At 41.7% G+C, this 24773-nt stretch overlaps 2 protein-coding genes across 2 annotated transcripts in view; one reads left to right on the top strand and one right to left on the bottom strand.

Moving 5' to 3' along the window:
- gnl2 (guanine nucleotide binding protein-like 2 (nucleolar)) overlaps positions 1-19548 on the top strand; it is a 25310-nt gene extending 5762 nt beyond the window's left edge. The window contains exons 4-16 of the mRNA XM_048260829.1: positions 2200-2339; positions 10557-10741; positions 12091-12157; positions 12515-12673; positions 13493-13606; positions 14530-14658; positions 15650-15754; positions 15919-16077; positions 16694-16801; positions 17067-17542; positions 17888-17970; positions 18818-18900; positions 19066-19548. Coding sequence (XP_048116786.1) covers positions 2200-2339; positions 10557-10741; positions 12091-12157; positions 12515-12673; positions 13493-13606; positions 14530-14658; positions 15650-15754; positions 15919-16077; positions 16694-16801; positions 17067-17542; positions 17888-17970; positions 18818-18900; positions 19066-19200 — 1943 coding nt within the window. The 3' untranslated portion in view covers positions 19201-19548. The remainder of the gene's footprint in view (positions 1-2199; positions 2340-10556; positions 10742-12090; positions 12158-12514; positions 12674-13492; positions 13607-14529; positions 14659-15649; positions 15755-15918; positions 16078-16693; positions 16802-17066; positions 17543-17887; positions 17971-18817; positions 18901-19065) is intronic.
- On the bottom strand, positions 19541-24773 carry dnali1 (dynein, axonemal, light intermediate chain 1). Its single transcript, XM_048260830.1, has 6 exons — positions 24589-24773; positions 24018-24154; positions 23523-23692; positions 23072-23250; positions 20759-20923; positions 19541-19721 (listed from the first exon to the last, which is right to left on the bottom strand). The coding sequence occupies exons 1-6, from the start codon at positions 24667-24669 to the stop codon at positions 19686-19688; spliced, it is 768 nt and encodes a 255-aa protein (XP_048116787.1). The 5' UTR covers positions 24670-24773; the 3' UTR covers positions 19541-19685.

Genomic DNA, 24773 nt, shown 5'->3' with positions numbered 1-24773 from the left:
GATACGCGAGTTCATTAGGGACCCCTAATCTGTAGTCCCGCTTTAGCTCTATGAAGCTCTCATTGGCGCATAGGTAGCCGAGGTCTGCCTACGTAGGTTACAGTTTTTTGTCAGGTCGACGGTCGAGTGATTCAGTCAGCAGCAGCACTAAGGATGGGTATGGCGAGTGGTGGTGACTAAGGGTGTCGTTCGAAATGACATCTCAATCTCGAACTTCGAATTTAAAAGTAGAATCGACGATGCAGCCACACCCCCAATGTCACATCCAGCATGTATGCCAAGACGCACAAACGCATGTGCTGAACTGCAGCATCAACACTCCTCTAATTTTAGGCTGCAGCCAGTTAATATACACATCAACCTACCGAAATCAAAGCCCCTCTTGCTACTTTAAAATCACCAGTGTGGAAGTACTCGTTCATTCACGTCAATTAAAACTAACTTACCCTACTCAACTTAGCAAGTGAAAAGATGATCTAGTTACGGTCCAAAGTTACTTTAAGGCTTAAAATGCACATTGATAAGTATCCATGAACACTAACCTTGGGTCTCTTCGAAGTGTGCTGAAACGATCAAATTATAATTATGTGTTGTTTCATTTCACTATGTTCACGTCTCTGTTTTAGCCTAATGTTGGTTCTGTTTACATTACAACCTCGCAGTTCTGTTTACATTACAACCTCGCAGAAAAGCGCTTTCAAAATAAAAGCCCCCCGAAACAGAAAAGGAAAAGGCCAAAAAGAGTAAATAACATATAAGGAATGCATTAATAGTAATGTTGAAAAAAAGATTGAATCGAATCGTGACTTTAAAATCGAAAATTCCATCGAATCGAGGATTTGGAGAATCGTGACACCCCTAGTGGTGACGCACAAGTCAGGTCTCTTTAAGATACATTGGAAATACATTGAACATGCTAATGCACATACGACTCCATCACCCAGATGTAGGTCTACCAATCACTCAAACGAGATAAAAAACATCTCCCTGCATTTCTTACCAGCCTTTAGATACACATACAAATAGGGCCAAAACCTAACGCTTAAAATGATTTTGTAATGATGGAAAGTGGTGTTAACTGTGTGGTGATCACCTTTATGTTAGGGTAACTTGTATTATGCTTTCACATGAAGAGCTGACTGTAAGTGTCAAGTGTCAACGCTAACCAGGCTAATAAACAAACTATGCGAACGGTAAAGTCATGTGACTTTTAGTTAGGCTAGTTTGTTTATGAAACGAAAGGAGCAATTTGGTTTTTTCTTTAAAAGAAAGCAAAATAGTGTGACATTTTCACAGTTAGTAGATTATTACTTTATGCACACTGAAAAATATTGAGGCAAACAGTAGACCCTTCCATATACAACCAAACACGGAAGTCTTGCCTAAGTGGATTTTTAAAAATCATTATTCTATGTAATTTACATGAAGAGCGTAACATTGCCACTCAAGCTTGTTGTGATTCAGTTCAGACAATCTTATTCATCCCAAGAAGGGCAATTCTGAGTAACAAGTCTACACACACGCCTCAATCTTGCAAATACTTCAAATTCATTTTCAGTGGCCTCTTCCCCACATTTTTTTTTCAGTTTTGTTTCTTATTTTGGTCCTTTGATCCTTCTCTGGCATGGTCTCAAATCCCAGCTCATCAGCATCTTTGCCAGTATACAGTATTTAGTAAATATGGTGTGTTTCAAGTTCATTCAGATTAGACATGTCTCTTATTTGAATGGGTGAAGATGCCTGGGTTATGGGACAAAGTTGCTTCTAGATGCCGTTAGTCTCTTGACAATTAAACATCTTATCGTAACTTGATACATTTATATCTGACACTAGAGGGTTAGGTGAAACTCCAGTTATTCCCACCGTCCTAACAAACATTATGGCTTTTTCTGTGGGTGTTTCCACTTATCCAGTGACAGTAGGTACTGGGGTGTACAAAACAGCATGCAAATGTTTATGTAATGATGAACTTTGTGTCAAATTGTTCCAGTAATCATTGCCAGAGCATTGGATTTCACATTCAACATATAATAATAGTTACCATTTTTCAGCTGAGCACAAGGGTACACTGATAAGACTTGCACATGTGTAAATAATTTACACATGTCAATTCTCAACTTTAAATCACTCCTCTGTGGTGGTCCTCTTCAATACTAGCTGGCTAAACAGTATCTCTCTCTCTCTCTCCCCTCCCTTCAGCCAACACCCGAGTAATCAAGCAGTCCTCCCTGCAGAAGTTCCAGGATGAGATGGGTGCAGTGGTGAAAGACCCTTACAGGGTGGTGATGAGACAGAGCAAACTGCCCATGTCCCTTCTGCACGACCGCGTCAAAGCCCACGTCAGTACACACACACTCACACTCACTCACACTCACAACACACTGATACTTTACTCAGTACATCATTATGTGTGCAATAGGGTGCAGATGATTGTTTTCAGGTTCACAAATTAAGAAAACGGGTCAGGGTTGAGGACAGGAATTCTATTGGCCTTCTTTGCTGATGTGAAGGGCTCGGCAGGTTTTTTTTGGGGGGGAGATGAACTGGCCGCAAAGACCGTTTTTGTCTTTTTGGATTAGACAGCGCAGCAATGATCAGAAAGCCATTGTGTCTGCCATGTACACAACAGCAAAACACCAAAAACCTCAGAGCGGCTGAGATCTTGCACTCGCCAAACGTGTTGTTGATCCCTGTTCCAAGTCCCCCATACCCCCACCCCATGTTAAACAGTTCCATACAAAAATGAGACCTCTGGAAGATCAGGGCTCTACACTAACATTTTTTTTTCAGGAGCACTTGTGCGCCCAAGTTAAAAAATTTAGGAGCACAGACAAAATTTGGGCGCACAGTCAGTTCTGTACTTAACTTACACATAATCTAACATTATACTGCAGCTAACAGTTAAACATGCCACTGCACCAATTGCGAATATTAAGAATGACTGACAACATTTAGGCTACAGGAAGGATTTTAAAGATCAGTGCCTACTTTATTTTCAGTCTGTTCTATTTCCCTGCATTTTGTTAATGTAAAATAATATAATAGCCTACATTGCCATATTTTCATTTAGCCTGTATATCAAGTATCCTGCCAAATGTAGGCTAATTTATTTATTTGTGAATCCATCTATATAATCCAAATATGCCCATGGTGACCTATCTGACTGCATACTGCCTAATGCTACTACTAAAACAGTCCATTTTCTCTTCCACAAAACCCAACATAGGCTAATCAAGGATATATGTTTTATACTTTTAGTTTTTATTTTAAATATCTGCATTGATGGGGGCAGTGGGCAAACGTTAGACCTACTTTCGTTTTGCACTTCAGCTTGTATTCGGTGTAAACAAACAAGCATGCGTGGAAGCCTGGAGTTGTCAGTAGCGTTCTACCTTTGAATAAAATGGGAGTATTACGGGAGGCTACTTTTGTGCCGCTACAGCTATATTTTGCATATTGCAGCCAATACGTCAACCTTTCCTTCTCTCACTGCATTCTCAGAATCTCATCCTGTTCCTCCTATATCCAATGAATTCGGTGGATAGAAAAACTAATTTCTTCAATCTTTGCATCTTGGCTGGCTAGTCTAACTTTCCGCTTTTTCTGCGGCTCTTGGATTTGATAGAAGTGACTACTAGCGAGTCACGCAACGAAACTGCTAACGTTGATGGGAGGTGTAGTTTTTATGCTGCATTAATAGCGTGATTCTATGGTTTGCACCAGTAATGTTTCTCGATGTTGCGGTGTATTTTGTAGACAAATATTGACATGGTTAGAAGTCATTCGCACCAGTGCGCCTAAATATTTTTTTGCACTCGCACGGCATCATTTTTACTCACATGTGCGAGTGAAATGGGCGCACTGTAGAGCCCTGAAGATGATCGGTTGTTTTCTCTCGACTGATTTCACCCCCCCCTTAATGAATCAACTCATTAATGGTTTGATTGGTTATTATTTCCCCCAAGGAGGTTGTTTTTGGTTTGGTTTGTCTGTCAGTCTGTTTGTTTTGCTAAAACTTTAGACCCCATTTTCATGAGACTTGGTGGAAATGTGTTGCATGGACCAAGGAAGCAGGGCTCAAAATTAACGACGTCCCGGGGACCATAAAAAATGCTTCCGGGACACAATAGAATGATGTCTGGGACAACTCTGGGACAGTAGAAAAAATGGCAAAGCAAATTTCAAAATAGGTACTTTTTCCCTAAACTGTTCACATGGGAATCTAAACGTATCTTTCTCGTCTGAATAAAATTATACAAAATTTGATCTGGCGTAATGGGCAGCTGTCAAAAGCAGCGTTAGCCAGCTGATCTGTAAAGAAGCGGTTTTGTACACGCAGCCTTACAACACTGTTTACTGCTCTTCAAATCACTGTAGGCTACAATGTTATTTTTGGTACAAATATAGTAAGATACCCAAATGGGGTGCTTGCGTTTCAGGAATCCACCGTATTGGTTAAATGAATATTAAACAAAAATAGGGCACGGGCGGTAGGCCTAATGGGTCACTTTCCGATATTCCTAGGTTAACTTACCTAACTAGCAGGCAGGTAAATGGCATTTGTTTTCATGACATTGTGAACATTTTTGACTGATAGTGTAGGCTTAAGGTTACACTGGTGTTCAAAAAAAAACAAGATGACAATCCTCTCTGACTAAAACGCTGCGTGTTTTATGTCAGTGACAGACAAACGTCACCATGCTGAGCTAAATAGCCTGCTGCAACTGCGATTTGACAAAACGATAGTGTTGCAAGGTAGCCTATAACAATGAATACTTTGTTTAGTTAGCATTTGACATTTCGCTGTGGCAGTTCTAAGGCCAGGGGTGTCCAAACTAGGGGTGGGCGATATATATCGTCTGCGATAATATCGTGATTGTTGTTTTAACAAAGTGTGCAAATTGACATTATTGAGTATTTAAATTACTTATTGGGAAAAACCACTCGAAATCACGCACTGAAGACTCATACATTCCCAGGAGGTAGGCTATGCAGCAGAGCAAGTGTCACGTGATCACTAGTGGGTCACAACGTTGTCCCACTCAGCCTAATGTTTATTTTGTGCAGCGAGAGTAGCCTACTTGGGATTTTAAGCAGCTACTTCTGTTCAAGTAGCATTGATGAGACAGTCACGTTTTTCCCTACACGGTATTATATGGAGAGAAAACATTAGCCTTTGAGTATTTTAATAGTCAGTTGTAAACAAATAACTATTCTCATGTAACTCTTTTTGTAAATGGACTGAAGTTTGGCTTCTAAATATCTATGTTTACCGATTATGCTAACCGTTAGCATCTCTATGGGATTTCTCATATACATTAGCCATAAGCTAACGATTAGTTTGTATTCTGTAACTTGGAATGCTAGCCTCATTGATTGCTCTAAAACAAAACATAGAAGGAAATAACTGAGATGTAGGCTACTCTGTTGGTCTGCTCTTAGTTTTACAGTGAATCCTATGTAAAGGTTTGAAAGGAACTTCAGCTTCAGACTTTCTCTTGGGAAACTGTTAGGCCTATTCATCTTCTCTAATGTAGCTGGCTAGACCATGTCATTGCCACACACACAAGTGGGGGCAGAATTGGAAATGAGTGACAATTAAAAAGTCACAGGTTAGGTTATTGGTTATTATTGTAATGATGCTATTCATAAATAATGAGCTGTAAAGTAACTCAGACTTTAACAAAAACAATTTTTTAAAGGATATCGACTAATTATCGTTATCGTCAAAATCACAAAAAATATCGAGATATTATTTTTTGTCCATATCGCCCACCCCTAGTCCAAACTGCTGCCCGCCAAGCATTTATTAGTTTATCATAGGTCCGGCCCGCCACACACTTTAATCCGGCCTGCCGAGCATTTTAATTAGGTTATCATAGGCCGCTCGCTATTTTTTCCAGCAATAGACGACGTTGTGGTTAACTTTAGGCTACTGCAAACTGCTTTACACTCTTCTTAGAGAACATTTACAATGTCAAGCTTGTTACATCGAGATACATAGTTTCAGCAGATCCAACTACGTTTTGCTACTTCATTTAATTGGGAACGCATTTGAGTGTGCACGAGAGGGTGAGAGTGCAGCAGGAGAGTAGCCTATCTGACAGCTTCGTGGTAATTTCCCACGCTACATATTGTTTTCACTGAGATCTGTGGCCATGACATCACACCAAACTGACATTGAAATTAAAGACACGTGAAAATGGATTATTGACGGAATGTTTTACAACCCTGTCCGTCAAAACGACGGACAATGAGAACGTCTATTGCAACTTCAAAAAAGAGCCAAAGCGCAATCAGCATATGATTAATGTTAATAAAATGGTGTTTAACAAATTGTTCAGAACTGACATGGTGGACCAGAATGAGTTAATTAAGTGATGCAAGTTACTGATTATTATGCTGTTTATTATGTAGAATGGGAAAAAACAAGAACTTGAATTTGGGACACTGGTGTTTAAGTCTGGGACAGTGGCAAGTAGAATTCAGGACAGCTGCGGGACACTGAGAAAAAAAGTTAATTTTGAGCCCTGCAAGGAAGACCCCATTGCATTTTTGAGTGGATCCAGTTGATGGGCGATTTCATGGTTTAGTTTCACTTTCGCTACAGTTGAGAGGGGCTTTTGTGCTTGGGCTACTAGGTCCGCACTCTCATAGTGTGTTTTCTTCAGTTGTGCCTGATTGATGTGAAAACTACACTTTGAATGCCGAGCTGTTTTTGGAAGCTTTGGCCCAGAGTGCCAGGTATCTAGATCATTGTTGATTTTTGTAGAGCCACAGCATAGTCTATGTTATAACTATGGACACATACTATTGCTTGTTTGAAAGGTGAGACTTTATAGGTGAGAATAGGGTGAACGACACTTCTGCATTCGCTTTGCGGCCCTCTATCGGCTATAACCGCACTATGTAAGTTTGCCGGATCTGGTAGCGGATCTGTAGTTTGATGGAATGAGACACGAGAAACTACAAATTTGACTTGCATCTGATGTCGCAATACATCATACTTTCATAAAATCATGCAACATATTCTACATTGTCTGTGGACATTGTTATTTGCAAAGCTGGTGCTGGATAAACAAATAGTGTGTGCGACAGAGGAAAAGTTCTTTGGTGTTGCTTTAAGCTCTCCGTAGCCGTAGAACCGTTTACTTCTACATGCCTCTGTTCCTGAGAAATTCCAAGCTAAACAGTGGCTTCATCAAAATCTGTTTTTTTTTTTTCCCCTCTAGAAATGGAGATATAGCGTCTTTTATGAAATATGCGCTGTTTGACCTGTGTCTATGTGTCTCTGTAAAATTGCCCTTTGACTCTGTACCCACTGGAAGCAGCTTGTGTCAGACTTGTCATTCTTTCCTCTTGATTTATTAGATTTTGCGTACTCTTCAAAATAAACATTAGTTGCTTGTTTATGCAACAAAAATGTTTGAGTCATCTGCTTTTGAAATAGTAGGAATAATCTCACTACAATTCCCATTTCCACATCCATCTCCATACCCTTATTGTCTTGTTTGAGATACTCACAGTGACGTTATTGCTTAGATAACACAATAATTCCAATGATTCAGGTTCTTATCTGTGTATTGTTTAGAAATCTTTTTTTTCTCAAAAAAAGAATACATTAGTATTCTTTACTAATCATAGAATGGCCCACCATCATGGATCAGATATCCCCTGATCCCAGACATTCTCCTTTTATGAAACAGTTTATATTACATTATTACATTACATTTAGCAGACACTTCTTGACCAAAGTGACTTACATATGTCAGCTATATTACAAGGGATCACATTGTCCCCGGAGCAACTTGGGGTTAAGTGCCTTGCTCAAGGTCACAACGGTGGAAGCCGGGAATTGAACCGACAACTTTCAAGCTACTGCACACTAGCCCAGCTCCTTAACCACTACACTACCACCGCCCCCATTATATAAAGGTACTGGTAGCCTCACTCTCATACATTTCTCTATCAGATACCTGAAATGTAATAAGAATTATTTTACTTACAAAAGTACACTAATATGAATCAAGAAATATATCAAATGATTGCATATCTGGATAGGCTTGACGGAGCTTAAATCGGTGTATAGTACATCTTTTGATGACCTAGGACAGAGGTAAATAATGAAATTATTCTGAGAATAAGCTACGGCCCATATATAATATCTTATTCCACTGCTTGGTTGAATTTCCCATTGTCCTACGTAATTTGGAACGACCATTAACCGTATGTAATTTGCACACCTATGAAGTAGATCCATTTTTTTGGCCGTATCACACTTATTATTATATTATATTAATTCGCCGAACTCGTGAAGTTTAAATGAACTGTCACGTTGCATCTGAGCTGTAAAATGCAGACGTTCAGAACATGGCAACATTGTAGCATATGACAGAGGTGGCTTTTAGCTAGATGGATGACAGCAGGCTAAGTAAAATAGAGATGTTTCAAAGGTGAAGTTAATCAGAATCTTGGGATACGCCTGCTTGACAACGGAAGAGGTAGAACTAACGACTGGCCTTTGGCCTTCGCAACCATCCATTTAGAACTAGTAACGGCAGTTTGTTCTGCAAGTTGAGAAATTAGTTGATATGTGTCGTAATAAATTAGTTCTACAAACAAGACAGTTTTAGCGATTTAAAACGTTTAAATTGTATCAGGAAATGAACACAACGCAAGTGGCAACAGTGGAATAAGCGGGATAATGGACTCCACGGTGGTCTGTTCATAGTAATGACTGCACTTACGACGCTTTGTGTCGGGGCCGTTTTACAACCTCGACTGTGCATTAATTTCTGTGAACAGACCACCGTGTCGTCCATCATCCCTTACTAATGTGCCCATGAAGTACGTAACATTGCCACTCTAGCTTATTGTGATTAAGTTCAGACAATCTTATTGATCCTTAGGGCACTTCTGCTTAACAAGTCCACACACACGCCTCAAACTTGCAGACTTTAAACTCATTATGAATGGCCTCTCCTCCACATCCTTTTTTTCCCCCCGTTTTGTTTCATATTTTGGTCTTTTGATCCCTCTCTGGCATGGTCTCAAGTTTCACCTCTTCCAGTCACCGCCGGTTTTGAACGAAGATTCTCTCTGCTGCTGGCTTGGTGTGTATCAATGAGCATCTGCTCTGTTGCCAGGTGCTAGAATCAAGACAAATGGAGTATTGCGCTGAGTGAGGAGAGCTTCAGATTAGCGGCGGTCAACCCAAGATTGTGCTAATGGTCCTAATTAGCCTCTTATTACGCCAGACATCAGCAGGGGAGAGACTGGCGAGGACACACATCCCTGGGTGGATGTCAAAAGGGTGTCCACTGGTTTTAAGAATATAAACTCCAGAATTCCAGAGCAGATGGTCACAGTTTCTGCCTCAAGACTTGAAATTGATGCACTTTGACAAGATCTGGTAAATGTTAGGCTATTTTGCTTCTTTTGTTTGTTGCAACATGAATCTTAACTGAAATCAAACCGGGATTGCCAAATAACATTGCATTGACTGTTTGGGGTCTGACTGTCTTCTCGAGGTTTCTCACACACACACTGTCTTCTCCAGGTTTCTCACAACACGCACGCATGCATCCATAAGGAGTTGTCATCGAGATAAATTTTTGTTTGCTTAATTGAAATATACATGTTCAGAGTGTTCACAACTGTCTGTATCTCCAACAAAATGTACACCAAGATGGGGAATGCGTAGTATAGTTTCTTGACTTGCTTGTAGCTTTGATTGTGCTGAACAGCTGCTCAAGAGCTTCAATTTGGCCTCAAGTTGGAACTGCATTCCACATGAAACGGAACATCAACACACCATCCAATGCCCATCTGAGGTCCCACGTCTTATCCGGATCCCACAGCCAGCCCTTCAAGTGGCTCCTAATGATTTTTTGACAGATTTAATTATTTATGTATTTATTCACTACTGCAAATAGCAGTCTCTCACCACAAATGAGACTGTGGTAAGAAAGTGTCAATTTTGAACTTCGCTTGTCCGTAATGCAAAGCAGGCGAGTGCAAATCCAGTCGGTGTGCATCCAGAGCTTTTTTGTCTGCTATGCCACTGCATTGCAGATTGAGCTTTACTGAACTGAGGTGCATTCAAATTTGCAAACATTAGGCGAAGTTTTCAAAACAGTTTTCTGCAAACAGTTTTCTGTTTGCCTTGAGTTCTTGGCGGAAGTAAAACACTTACAAACAGTTTGAAAAGGTAGTTCTCTGCAAACATGGAGTGGAGCTGGACAAGTGTTACTGTTACAATGGAATGTTTACACCAAATTGTTCAAATTCAGAGAAGACATTCACCATGAATGTTCGCCACTGTTTTTTGAACGCACCTCTGGTCTGGCTCCACCACACTGGTTTGCTGTCCAAGTTAGCTTGGTTCTTCAGTGCTGGTCTGGCTCTGGAGAACCAAGCCAGAGATGTGACCGAAGCAGATTAGCTGAGCATGTTACAATCTGCAGCTATAATTTCAACCAACCAGAAGGGTTACAGCAATTAAGTCATCCACTCACTGTTATCCCTCTCACCTTCTCTGTGTCTTCACTCAACAGAACTCCAAGGTTCATATCCTGGACACAGAGACGTTTGAAACCACATTCGGACCCAAGGCTCAGCGTAAAAGGCCTAGCTTAGTGGTGGGGGATGTGCAAGACCTTTTGGAACAGGCCCAGGCTTCTGCAGAAAGCTACAGTGCCGACAAGGACCGGGATCTGGTCACAGAGGACAGTGGCATCAGGTAAACATTCAGCAGGGATTCAGCAGTGCAGCTTATTTCAGATATAAGCACACACTAGCTGATGGGTATACATTCCATAATTCCCAGGGAAAGTCTTTTGCAGATGTGATGCCATAACTTATTTTCATGGTTTTCTTGCCATTACTGGTGGGTGATTCTCCAACTATGGTACTTTTTCTGTCCTTGACATATGTTAAAAAAAAATAAAAAACATTTCCACTTTTTTATTTTTTTTTCACACTTACTACATATTTAGGGGAACCTATATATATAAAAAAAATCATTGTTCAATTATGTTGTTTTTTATAAAATAGAAGACATTTTAGATGCGTTTTTTACTATTTTGCCTCTGTCCCTAGGCCAGACTTTGGGTCTTCGACCTTATCCCATTTAAAATCTAATACTGATATAATTTTAAATTCAAACACAAAGTATGCATTATAACCCAATTCATTCAAATCTACTATTTGCTTTTATATTTCTTTTCAATTTGGCATATTTTAAAAATGTTAAAACACTTGTCCCTTGGGTTCTCCGTCATTTCCACACCTCTGCATAAAATGCAATCCCAGGCTCTGTAATCTAGATTTGTATACTCGGTAACCATAGCAACTGACACTCCAGAGGGATCCACATGGCTGAATGAAAGAATGATCCCAGCAGAGGTTAACACATAGGAGATATATCAAGGTAAATATGAGAAATACTGAGAGTATGTTTATTGTACGTCATTTCTGAACCGCTCCTAATTCATTCCGATGGGGAAAAATTCTGGATTTTTACAATTTCATTAGGTGTAATTTGAGATTATTTAATGCTAACTCTAAAACTAACACTAACAGGCTAGTCAAACATGAGATATTAGAGGGAAAGTGGGAAAATGTCATTTCCACGACCATCTTTTCCACATCTGTCTCCATGGTAATGATAAAGACAGGTTGGCTTGTTTTTTTTTTTCGGTTGTGGAAATGACCATTGCTTTTGCGATGTCTAGATGAATGTCAAAAAATACGTATTATTCCATAAAAATCAGCACAGCCAACCTCAGGGCAGGTATCTAGGCATACTGGGGAAACAAATTATGCCAGTCATATTTTAATTAAAAATGTTTCATTTTCTGAAAATGTCCAGGTCCAAAAAGTACCATAGTTGGAGAATCACCCTGGTATTCATGGAACAGTGCAGATTAAAGTCAGCTCTCAGAGACTGTGCTTTGAAAGATTCATTGTTACCATGGATTCTGTTCCTCAAAACAAAGAGAAGAGGAATTAGATGGGTTTCTCTTCTGCGTATCTCTTGTCACTGTCTTTTATCTCTGGTCATTAATCAGTACTTGCTGGTGCTTCCAGGAACGAAGCTCGTGAGGAGATCTTCAAGAAGGGCCAGTCCAAAAGGATTTGGGGTGAACTTTATAAGGTAACCAAACTCTGCTTGCTTTAAAGGGGGTTATGTGGAGTTTTTTAGTTTTGAAATGTGAAGAAGAAACAAATGACAGACAAAATTAACAGAAATTGAAGAAACAACCATTTTGACGTAATTCCAAAGCCGTCTATGCTCTGTGTTGCCCAGCAATCCTCTAGACTTAGCATTCAGCAAAAGTTAGCAAGAGTGGCGTGTCGCTGCGTTCAAGACAACTTGAACCCTATAGAACTCCGCACCTATATGACAATTTCTCTCATCCTGTTGTGAAAGACGAAGCGAACAGGTTTGTCAAATTATCAAATAATACCTTCTCAGGATGACCTCTAAACCTCCATCGGTTCCCCACCTCAGGTGATCGATTCCTCGGATGTCATCATTCAGGTTCTGGATGCTCGTGACCCCATCGGCACGCGCTCTAAGAACATCGAGACCTATCTGAAGAAGGAGAAGCCCTGGAAGCACCTCATCTTTGTGCTCAACAAGTGCGACCTCATTCCCACCTGGGTCACGGTAAGCAGAGCCTGTGGTACATGCTTCCCCAGCGTGGTGATGGAGAATAAATTAACTTTTTCTCTGCTTCTCTGCCTGAAGGCCCTTGCCTCTTGTTTCTGTTTTGGTTTACGTGTGTATATCTCAACCGCACCACTTTTGTTTCCACGTGCGCATGTGTGTATGTGCAGAAAAACAAAACAAGGGGTCACCAAACAGGAAGCTAATTGCCTGTTCCACAAGATTTGTTTATGGGCGTGAGATCACCACACCAAAGCTTGCATATTTCTTGTTTTGTCTCGTTTTGTTTGGGAGTCCCGTGCCAGGTACCTTTGTGCGCTGTGTTAATGCTTGCTTTGTGTGCATACAACATGTTTAAATGGAAATCTTTTGTCAGGTTTTTCCCCTGGTGCGGCCTTGCCAGTTCTGGTTCGTTGGTTCGTTTACCACTAGGAGTATTTATCTTTGCCGTGTGTGTGTGTGTGTGTGTGTGCGCGTGCGCGCGCGCTCATAGAGATGAATAAGGTTAGTGTCATCACAGTGTGGACTTAATGGACATAGTCATAACTAGCTTATTAAATGAGTTTCCAAGCGTGTCCATGTTTTGTGTGTTTGATTTGTCTATCTTTGTCCATGAGAATAAGTTGTAGTGAAGGGATGAGTGTGTGTTTGTGAGTGAAAGCCAGAGAGAGAGAAACAAATAAAAGATGGAGAGAGAATCAGTGATGTATGTGCCAACTGTGATTTTGTGTCTGCTGTTCTGTGAGTAGGGCTTGGCTATGTTTTTGTAAAAGGTTGATATATGTGCTCATATTTTGTGTGTGTGTTTTTGTGCTTCAGAAACGCTGGGTGGCCTTGCTGTCCCATGACTACCCCACGCTGGCCTTCCACGCCAGCCTCACCAACTCCTTTGGCAAGGGCTCCCTCATCCAACTCCTCCGCCAGTTTGGCAAGGTACGCTCCTCTGGCCCCTTCACGCTAGACACAAACTTCAGCAACACCCTTTTTTTTTATCCTTTTTTTTCTTTTATTCCCCCTGTTTTTCGTGATTCCTCATCTGTGTTTCCCCCATCGCCGCCTGTCATGGTGTGTGTTTCCAAGAGTTGGACAAATGTGTGAAGAAGTGAGTGATCAAGCACGCACTTGTACCAACACACACACACACACACACACAGTTATTTTGTCATGCTTGAGTCCCGGGTGAGAGGTGAATGGACGGTGAGCCATGTAGCACAGCCCCGTTATCCCCCAAATGCCCCAGCATCACCTCTCCTCCCCAGCCATTGCCCCTGGACTACACATCTGTGATCGGTCGGTCAGCCCCTATTTATAGGGTCTGGGCCATAAACAAGCTGGACTTGGAAGCCCTAAAAAGATCGTGCATGCCTGAGCAAATAAATTCAGTTGATGGTTATACTACTGATATACCCCTTTTAGCTGAGCAAGGCCGAGAATACCACAGTTATTATGGCGTAGTTGTAAATCTTTAGTCATAATAACTTTGAAGGGTGTTCCACGAAACAAACCCCTATTTTCTGCTTTAAAAATATTGACTAAACCACCAGAACTAATGTTATGTCTCATGTCGAACTTGGAGAGCCTGCTAGAAGATAATGCGGTGTCCGAGTCATTTTAAAGTGTTGCACAATGACCGAAGTGACGTACTGTTTTTTGAATCCTTTGTTACCAGTGTGATGGTTTGCCATTACTCTTGAACATTTGCTATTTTTTAAGAAAGCAGAACGTAGAAGAACTGCACCCTTTTGTAACGGTCATCTTCATTTTTATTTTAACTTCGTTTTCCTTTCATATTTACATTCTGAATTTTGTCTTTTACTGTCCCATTTGTTTCTCATTTCTTGTCCTTGCTATTGCAGCTCCACACAGACAAAAAGCAGATTAGCGTCGGCTTCATTGGTTACCCTAACGTTGGAAAGAGCTCCATCATCAACACCCTGCGCTCCAAAAAAGTGTGCAACGTGGCGCCTCTCGCTGGCGAGACTAAGGTAAGGCCTTCTAAAGCTGCTTTCTCACCTCGTCCTTCGTTTCACCCATAATGCAAATTCCGAACGCCTTGTACTTCTTACTCATTGGGGTGTGTTCAAGTGTTCTTCAAGTAAATGGCTTGTAATTGGTCAGCACTCTTCCCCCATCCCCACCCTCTGCCCCCTTTTGACAGAGGTAATTTATTTGTCTGGCATTTTTCGTGAGAATCACTCTTTGTGGTTCATTATAATAGCTTTGGCTTCTCCTTCCCCAACATGCATTTAAAGGAGCTTATTTTGTTCCAAACTTCAGGTTTCTTGAGGACACTTGTGCTTGTGGGGCAGCAACATGTATTTTTTTTTTTTTTTATTTATTTTTTTATATATTTTGTCTCTGTCACAAGGCCATGTCTCATTCAATTTATTATAGTTATTTTTAACATTCAATCAATGATGTTTTCTCCATTTATGACCCATCACTATGTCGATTATGACACTGAGCCCTCATTCCCAAAATTCGGAATGGTAGTATATAATTCATTCATTTTCCCAGTCTGGAGTCATGCGTGGCCAAGCCATATTGGACAGCTTTGACACGTTTTGGTGGAGAATGCGAACCTCCTGTAGCTGTACCTCCAGCAGGCCTTGTTGGCCCTAAACACATGTATGTGTGCGTTTGTGTCAAAATGACCCTCTCCCCCTTACCCTGTCAGTCGTTTCCTCTGGTTGTACAAACAGGCAGTGAGTAATGGTTTTCCAGAAGGAGATGAGAGGAGGAGGTACTGAAGGGCTCATGATGGCTCTTTTTCTAAAATCCAGATTGAAAACAGCCATCCTCCACTCTTGGGGATCCTTTAATATGTTTTTCCCTCTAACAAAATGTCTCCTTAGATGTTTTGCCCTTTATCTAAACATCTCCTGAACACTGTTGGCAGTGATGCCCGTGTTGAATGGTAGAATAGTTTGCTTGGTAGCATGTATTCCATGTGTGTCTCCCTTCTCACCCTTCCAGGTTTGGCAGTACATTACCCTAATGAGACGCATTTTCCTCATCGACTGTCCAGGTGTTGTGTATCCCTCAGAGGACAGCGAGTCCGACATTGTTCTCAAAGGGGTGGTAAGACATGATCCCAGCTCTCTTTCTTTCTTTCTTTCTTTCTTTCTTTCTTTCTTTCTCTCTCTCTCTCTCCCCTGATCGGTCACTATCAAACGTGTGTATCATTCATTCATTCACGTTCCCCATTGAAGTGGATCTCTCATCCGTGAATTTTCCTCGGCCAGGTTCAAGTTGAGAAGATCCGCAACCCAGAAGACCACATTGGCGCAGTTCTGGAGAGGGCCAAGGCTGAGTACATCCAGAAGACCTACCGAATTCCGTCTTGGACATCCGCCGAGGATTTCCTGGAAAAGCTCGCATTCCGCACGGGAAAACTCCTTAAGGTCTGGCCTCCAGAAGCGCAACACAAAACATGTATTACCTACATATGTTGAGTGTGTGTGTGTGTGTGTGCGCGTGTGTGTATGTGTGTGTTTGTTTATCTAACTTTACAAGTAAACAGGCCTCATGAGTCACGTCCGGCCCTGCTGGGTGGAAACGAGCTGGGTTGTGCCAGCAGGAGCTGGTAGAGTGAGTCAGTCGTGCACATGAACCCTTCGTGCACTTCCTGGCCGGGTCGGCTGGGGCCTGCCTTGGCCATCTCCGCTAGCAGCAGCAGCAGGAGCAGCTGCACAACTCCCTCCTCGACCCTCAGGAACCAGCAGGCCCGCTTAATCAGAGCCATACACCCAGATACCAACAAATGAACGTTGCGCCAGACACCCAACACTGGGGGAAAGTGCTGCTCAGCAGAGGATGACCACATTGGGTCTTCATCCGGAGCTGGGGATGACTCTTTGAGGCCAACTCATTAGATCGGATCTGGTTTATCTGAAAGGGAACAAGTTGTTTTGGTTAATGACTGAGTTTAGATCACAATCTTTGAGGCTTCCGTTGAGTTATGAAAATGTGTTTTAAATTCAGCCTCTGTGTATGTGTGTACGTCTTTGATTGCTGCAGGGTGGTGAGCCTGACCTTCCCACCGTGTCCAAGATGGTGCTGAATGACTGGCAGCGGGGGCGCATTCCCTTCTTTGTGAAGCCCCCTGGCATGGACACAGACGACGAGGTGAGCAAACAGGACAAAGGGCCTTGGACTTCAGCCACAATGTAAAAAATTGCAAATGTACTACTCTGCTCTGCCACCCTCTGGTAAAATGCAAGGATTCCATACTCAGTTGCATTTGTATGCTTTTAAGAAATTGATGGGTCACATTGACACCATTTTGTGTAAAGGAATTATGTTTTGGAATAATATTGTGACTGTTTGTGAAGGGATATTGAGCAAGTTTTGGTTGGCCTTTTCACTGGTTACATATTGGTTTCAATCCCAGGCGCATCCCATGCCCTTGGCAGGCCCTGCTGAAGAAGCCGAGCAGGCTGTGTGTGAGGGGGAGATGGAGGCCCAGGCCGCAGTGTCATCCTCTGACCAAGAGGCCCAGGAGCAGCACAAACACAGGCAAGAGCAGGTCGGCAAGATGCTGTCCAGCATCCGGCAGAACTTCGGCAAGATCAACGTGGCACCCGAGTTCACAGAGGAGGACCTTGTGCCTGTCGAGATGCCTGACCTTGCCGACCTGTCCGGCAGTGAGGGTGGGGACGATGACGAGGAGGATGGGGAGGGTAGCGAGGAAGGAGACAATGGTGAGGACAAGGAAGGAGAGAAGGAGGATGAAGAGAAACCAACGGAGAAAGCCGGGGGCTCAAAGACCAAGGGTGCACGCGAGGTGAACAAGGAGCTGGATGAGAAGATTGCCAAGTTAAAGCATTTCCTGGACCGGGCAAAGTCCAAGCACTTCTCGGCTATCCGGTCAGTGTTCCATTTTATTTGTCTCTCACCCCTTTGATATGCAGCACTGTTCGCCAGGAGTTCTTGAGTGAGTGAGTCGGTGAAGGGGGGCCGCTGAAGGGGTGAACTTGTGCCCCTCTCCAGATTGCTGGCCTTTGGCAGAATCTGGCTTGTCTTCCCGATTTGCCTCTGGCACATCTGCTTGATTCATGCTGCTGTCTTTTACGTCATTGTACTTGTTTGTTGTTGTGAAATTTCACATCAGGGCTTGGCCAAGGACTGGTCCGAAACACTGACCCCCCAAACCTTTGGTAACGGGTAGCTGAAATTGTGAGTAATGTTGTTCTCCTTCTGTTCCTTTTAAAGGATCCCAAAAGGTCTTTCAGAGAAAGTGTTTGCAGACATGAAGGCAAAGCAGACAGCAGCTGATAAATCTAAACGCACAAAAGGTAACCACCTAATCTGAGAACACCTTTTTTTTTTTATCTCTTCAGCATGCTGAAATTGGTGCTTTGTGCTTTGACTGCAAGCTTACTTGCTTGATATGTGAAGTTTGAGAAAATGCTTTGACCAAAGATAGACAAAAACAATAAGAAATCCATTGGCCTCCATTGGCCTTGTGCAAGTTGCTTGTATTTGACCTTCCCCATAGTTGTATCCATTTCTCTTGGAAAGCATACACCATTATAGAAAAAAAGAACAGCAATCAAAAAGTGATTTATCTAAATTACAATTGACGACATATGTCATTATTACCCTTTATTCATGGGTTTCATCAGGTCCCTTGCCACAGGTGTATTGATGTTATACACCTGTGGCAGGGGACCATATGAAAATCATGAATATGAAATATGTGCATTCTTTTTATATGCAAACTATTTATTTTCTCCACCAAGGAGTTTGCTCATACTATTTGTGGCTAAATGAGGACAACTGTAAACTTCAGGGATGAAAGACAGGCTTCTGGACTCACTTTCTCTTACAATTGTATTGACATACTCAAGCCAATTCAGATTTTATAATGATTAATGTGGTGACCGACATGAACACTTACTAAAGAGGCATTACAGAGTTAACTTCATCCGACCTGTGTAAAGGATCCAAGGATTTTTTTTTTTTTTTTAATTTTTCAACTTTATAAGTGGTCCTCTTGGTATAGCTTTTGTATGTAGCATGGATGCCTGCAGTGCGTCACTGGGTTGTGATATTGCTGATGTTTTGGGTCCATACATGGTAATGATGACTTGTGAATTTATCTGATTCCTAAACGTATTCTCTTCACCGTCTCTTACGCAGGCATGACGCTGGTGGGCAGAAAGAGGAAGGCTGAGGATGATGAAGAGCCAGAGAGGAGACGAAAGAAGCTCACGTCTAAAGAGGTACGACTTGGCGAGTTCTTCCCGCATGCCTCATCTGTCTGGGTTGACACCACAGATGGATGATGGCCTCCAAGATGTGCTTCCTGCTGTTTCTCAAGTCGAATCGCTTGCATTTGTCTTATCTCTCCGTAATTCTGTCTCTCTCCCCACTGTCTGTCTCTGCAGAAGCGAAGGATCGACCGCTCCCAGAAGACGAAAAAGGTCGGCGTGCGATATTATGATACGCACAACGTCAAGAACAAGAACAAGAACAAACAAATACCCACAGAGGGCAAAAAAGCCAAGCGATCCAAGCGATAAGCACTTGGGCTCCTCAAATCTGCATCTTTCAATGGACATTTTGTGCAAGTGTATGGCTGGAGGTGGGAATTTTATTGGTGTATTTAAGAGTCTGATGTGTCTGTCATTGGAATAGGCAAAAAAATGCTTTTTTGATCACCTTCATTTACTCACCATCCTTGGTGAAAGTGATGGCCTGCTAATACTTGCTGCTGTCTTAAAACCAACATTGTTCTGTATAGAACGTCAGAATGTTCTTATCTAAAATGCAGCCATTCTGCTGCATGTCAACCAATGATCTGTCAGTGGCTTGTACACTGGAGTGGCTTGTCTCTGCATCTGTTAATAAAGAAGCACAGAGGCAACTGACTTTTTTTATTCAATGTTCTTTACTGCAAAAGAAAGATTTTGGCTTTGGAAGTGTATATTTTCATGGATATCCATTGAAAGAACAGTTATGTGCAGGGCTTCATCAAACAGCAACTTCAATGTCCAACACAGGATTATTATTTCTTTGGAGCGATGATTCCTTCCAACTGGGTCTGTAAAGATACGAAAAGCATTTGCAAATAAAATATTATTGCCTTCATATAGTGTACCCCTAATGGAGGGGTAAAAATAAAACGTATTATTTATTCAGCTGGACCTAGGGAAATTATTCACTTGTTGATACTGACAACTGGATTACACAACTCCTTTTTGCAAATGCATTTTATTTTTTAACAATTGCAGTTGCATTTCCTGAGATTGCATTGCCATTATTTACAGTTGTAAACAAGTGTTTGGTCAAAGTGATGAATTTAATACAGAGGAGCTACGGTATATTACCAAAATCATTCACTGGTAGACTGGATGTATAAGTATATATACTCTTTTGATCCCGTGAGGGGAAACTTGGTCTCTGCATTTATCCCAATCCGTGAATTAGTGAAACACACTCAGCACACAGTGAACACACAGTGAGGTGAAGCACACACTAATCCCGGCGCAGTGAACTGCCTGCAACAACAATGGCGCTCGGGGAGCAGTGAGGGGTTAGGTGCCTTGCTCAAGGGCACTTCAGCCGTGCCTACTGGTCGGGGTTCGAACCGGCAACCCTCCGGTTACAAATCCGAAGCGCTAACCAGTAGGCCACGGCTGCCCCCTAAAAAGTAAAGACAGAAACTACATGCCCCACAATCTCTTGAAAGCAAAGACTAGATATTTATTCATTTACTAAACTGTTTTGCCAAAAGAGACTTAGTTTTTGTGCAAGCTATACATTTTGTCAGTAATGGCAGTTACCCTGGAATTGAACCAATTCAATTGATGCCATTCTTTACTAATTACTAAAGGAATAAGGAATTATGATAATTGGTATGTCCATGACATTGTAGTATTTTCATCAGAACATTACAAAAGAAAAACAAATTGCCGTAAAATGTTGCTGTCTTATTAAATATTTTTGCTATGGTATGCAGTACCCCATCAGCTGAGTGAGTCAGTGAGTGCATCTGCTCCATGGGGAGCTTCAGAAGTGCAAATCCACCTTTTGTTGAGAGTGAGAGACTAGCTGGTCCCAGCATTGACGCCAGCCTACCTTGAGTTGCTGGTTGGTGCGCTTGAGGAACTGGAGCTCCTCTGTGTGCTTCTTCTCCTCTACCTGCCGCCGCTCCGCCTCTCTCTTCTCGATGGCCTCACATTTGGCCTTCTGCTCGTTCACCTGCCTCTCCAGGTCTCGCTTTTCCATCTCCAGGCCTGCGATCTATGGAGCAGGTCAACAATTCTCAAGGTCTCAACCTTTTTGGGGCTAAGGCACATCAAAGGTCAAACCAAAGCGCCAAGGCACTGTGATTTATAGTTACATATTGTGAAGTATCATACACATTATTATTTTTCTATACGGAGTGATCATGAGTTGAGAATACAGCGATTCATGCTCACATGTTGACTGAGCTCTAACAAATCTGTAGTCTTATTAGGCTACTTTATAACAACCACTACTTTAAATGACTACCCAAAACCATTTTAATCTTAAAAGAAGCTTTGACATTGATGCATTTCAAAATAGCCCTCTAGCCTTATTTCATGAATCTGTATAAAACCGCATTGTGTTTCTCAAAATTCCATGGCACACCAGACCGTTTGAGAATCATTGCCTCAGACCAATGTTGATCTGATCCCACCGTCAAACTTGTATTGATTTCGCAACAACTAGGTGTCTATACTAGCCTGGAAAATCCAGACCAGTGTTGCCAACTTAGCGACTTTGTTGCCATATTTAGTGAGATTTCAGACCCCCCAAGCGACTTTTTTTGTAAAAAGCGACTAGCGACAAATCTAGCTATTTTTTCTGCCGTTCTTGGAGACTTTTTGAGAGCTGTGCAAAGCAAATGCAGCAGTTGGAAATAGGTTGGAAATGACTGCTTTTCAGCCACTTAATGCTCATTCTGGTGTATACTATGACAAGATGTACAGAAGTGTAAAGTGTATCAATTACCACAAGTATATTAAATTAAATATATTTAAATTAGGCTCTTAAAGTTGTCTATTTCAGTAGGTCTAGGAGGAAAGCAAACAAGTGTAAAGGGGAATTAAAGGGCCATCACCGTTTTTTTTTTTTTTTTTTTTTTGGGGCGTGGTCACGACCTGGTGACGTAATTGATATGTAAATTAGTGTGTGACGTCATCTAGCGACATTTAGCGACTTTTGGAGCTGGCTTTAGCTACTTTCCATTTGAAATAGTTGGCAACACTGATCCAGACCCTGATAATCTAGAAAGATTAAGGGTCTGTGGCCGGTTGCACAAAGCACCTTAAGTTTTTTCCCTTAAGTATGACCCTTAAGGCTTAATTTCTCCTTAGGTAAGGGATTTACTTAAGGGTGTTGCACAGAATACCTTAAAATGTTTCCTTAGTTAAGGAGAAACGTTAAGCGATTTACTGCATTGAAAGGGATTTTCCGGCACAAATTCTATCGTTTCCACGGAGATTGTTGCCTTTGCCACGATGCCGTTAACCCACCGAACACAGTAAAGCTTAATGATCTTATCATTCATCTTACCATAATAATATTTGCGGAAATTATCCAGGTAGCAAGTAAAGCATGTTATATACATGAACTGAACAATACTAGTTGGCAAGTTAGAGATGATCCTGACTGTCATCAGTGCACCAACGTTTTACCTAGCGAACCGAACCGAAGTTCATAGGCTAACAAGACATCCACATGAATTGTTAACGTTAGCCTACGTAAACTAGCCTACACAATAACAATACGGCATGTTTCTGATAAAAGCTAGGCCTATTTCACAGAGATAATATATAATATATAAATAATATACTTTATTTATCAGCATAAATTCAGTTAATAATATGGTTAAGGTATAGTCAGATGTCCCTTAGGTTTTTCCCCTTAGTTGGACTACAAAGGTTGTTTGTGCAACAGTTTTAAGGAATTCTTACAAGATAAGGACTAACCCTTAAAATGTTAAGGAAATCTTAAGGAGAAAACTTAAGGGTGTTTGTGCAACCGTTTTTATTTTAAGGGACCCTTAAATCAGATTTTAAGGGAAACACTTAACTTAAGGGGCTTTGTGTAACCGGCCACTGGCCAAGAACAATGTAATGGCCCAAGCAACAAGCATGCATTTCAAAATCTCACTGCACGCAATCAGATAACACTACGACCAATGTGTACTGTCCTCCAACGTTGCAGCGCTGTCTTTATCAGTTTACTGTAGCTGGTTCCCCGGAATGTTGGGGTAAAAGTAACGTGCATCATTGGTCAATCAATTCCATTGTGCTCTCGCGAGAACTCTGGATTTCCAGGGTATGTCTATACACTATTAGGTGTATTCCTTTATCTTCCCAAACACTAGATTGCCTCAGACTTGGGCTGACCCACGCCTACCTTCTTCTCCGTGTCAGACTTGTCCTGCTCAGCCTGCAGAGCTTTCCTCATGCCGAAAGCCACGCTGCTCTCGTACAGTGTCTGGTAAGCAGCAATGGTCATGCGGATCTCATCTCGAACCCGCAACAGTAGCAGCCCCCTCTCAGAGCAGTTTATTGTGACCTGCCTGATGAGTTCATCTACAGAAAAACAGATAGGGACAAACTCAACAGATAACATTTATGAAACACATGCATGCACTTACTTCAGTTATGTGGATTTAGATTTCATCATGAATCAAAATCTCTAGTAACGTGGGAGTCCTCAATTGTTTTGCAAGTATAGCAGACATTAGTTTACATATCTTTTATAAGCTATCTCTCACATTCATACATGCTTCCACTCCCAAATAAACTGACTTGAAAGAACAACAATTGACATCACAGCCTGATGTGCAGGTTTGGCCCCCTACCAAAGCACTGCGTGTAGAGCTCTCTGCGAACAGGACAGATGCCTGTCTCCCTGGCCTGCCTCTGCTGCAGCTTCATGTCCAGCTGTTCCTGCAGGTGCACCACATCCATGCGTGTGCAGGGCGTGCTGGCCACCTGTTGCACCCACAGCTGGTTGTTTTCCATCCATTCCCTGCAAGACACAACCCACATGGACACACAGAGAGGGCACGGATGTGTGCACACATGGGATTAAACAGTCTATGCTGGAGCCCAGGCATGCTAGTGCTTTTAGATCTTCTCCAGTTAGGTGACACACTGGAATGGATCTCGCCCCCACTCAGATCTGCTTGAGAGTAAACTTGTTTCTTATTATAGGTATGCTGATTTCACTACAGTAAGCACCTAAAGCACATACAATGCTTGAAGGATACTATATCTAGTCCAGTCTGCATTTTTTTTTTTTAAAGCAAAGTGACAGGGCAGGAAAGACTGATTAGGCCTAATGTTATCTTTACCTGGGTGGAAGGATGGAATTAAGAATTTCTTCTGTTTGTTGCTTAGTGGCATCAGCTGTTGGGGTCTTTGGTTTAGGTGGAGGAGGAACTGGACCTGTGACGACCTGTTGCTGAGGACTGACTTTCAGGGGACGAGCCTGAATTCAATGATTTCAATATAAAATGTTTAAACGTTTAATTTATGCAGTTTGAATACTGGCCTATATGTGATTAGCAAAGATTTGTAGAGGTGAGAGTAAGTTAGACTAATATTTTTCCTGCAGCCGGATAAATAGCTGCAGAGGTATGTTTTTGTTGTTGTTGTTGTTGTTTTGCCATAGGCCTATGCAGGCGGAACTAAAAAGCAGGCCTTTTGTTTACTGAAAGGCCATTTCTTAAAAAAAAAAAAAAAATAAATAAAAAGACTGTCACCTTAGCTGTGCTTTGCAACTTGTTTAATCAAGGCAACTAAAACATAGTTGGTGGTTAGCTGAAACAGTTTACAAGCGGATAAAATAAAACAAGGGGTGCTGCTACAAATATTCTGGTTAGCTAACGTTAGCCAAAACTGAGAGACTAAAAGGAAGTTTACCTTTGGAGACTTCTTTTCTGTATTCTTGCTCACCAAAAGTGGGTTGTCATATTTCACTAACGAGTCGGCTGGGGGTATCATGACGGTAAACTGGAGATGACCTATCTAAAATTAAATAAAGTTTTCAAAGTAACAAAAGAAGCGGAAAACATTAACACATTGTATCAGTTAGTTTACTTCACCCT

This window comes from Alosa alosa, chromosome 13 (assembly GCF_017589495.1).
Source record: "Alosa alosa isolate M-15738 ecotype Scorff River chromosome 13, AALO_Geno_1.1, whole genome shotgun sequence".
NCBI classification, from domain to species: Eukaryota; Metazoa; Chordata; class Actinopteri; order Clupeiformes; family Clupeidae; genus Alosa; species Alosa alosa.
The sequence above is the reverse complement of the archived record's forward strand: the minus strand, read 5'-3'. Positions and strand labels throughout refer to the sequence as shown.

Coding starts and splice junctions, on each gene's coding strand:
- dnali1 (XM_048260830.1), bottom strand. CDS start 24,669: ATGATACCCCCAGCCGACTCGTTAGTGAAATATGACAACCCACTTTTG. Junction 23,251..23,522: donor GCTCTACACGCAGTGCTTTG/GTAGGGGGCCAA, acceptor GTTTTTCTGTAG/ATGAACTCATCAGGCAGGTC. Junction 20,924..23,071: donor AGTCTGACACGGAGAAGAAG/GTAGGCGTGGGT, acceptor CCTGCTCCATAG/ATCGCAGGCCTGGAGATGGA.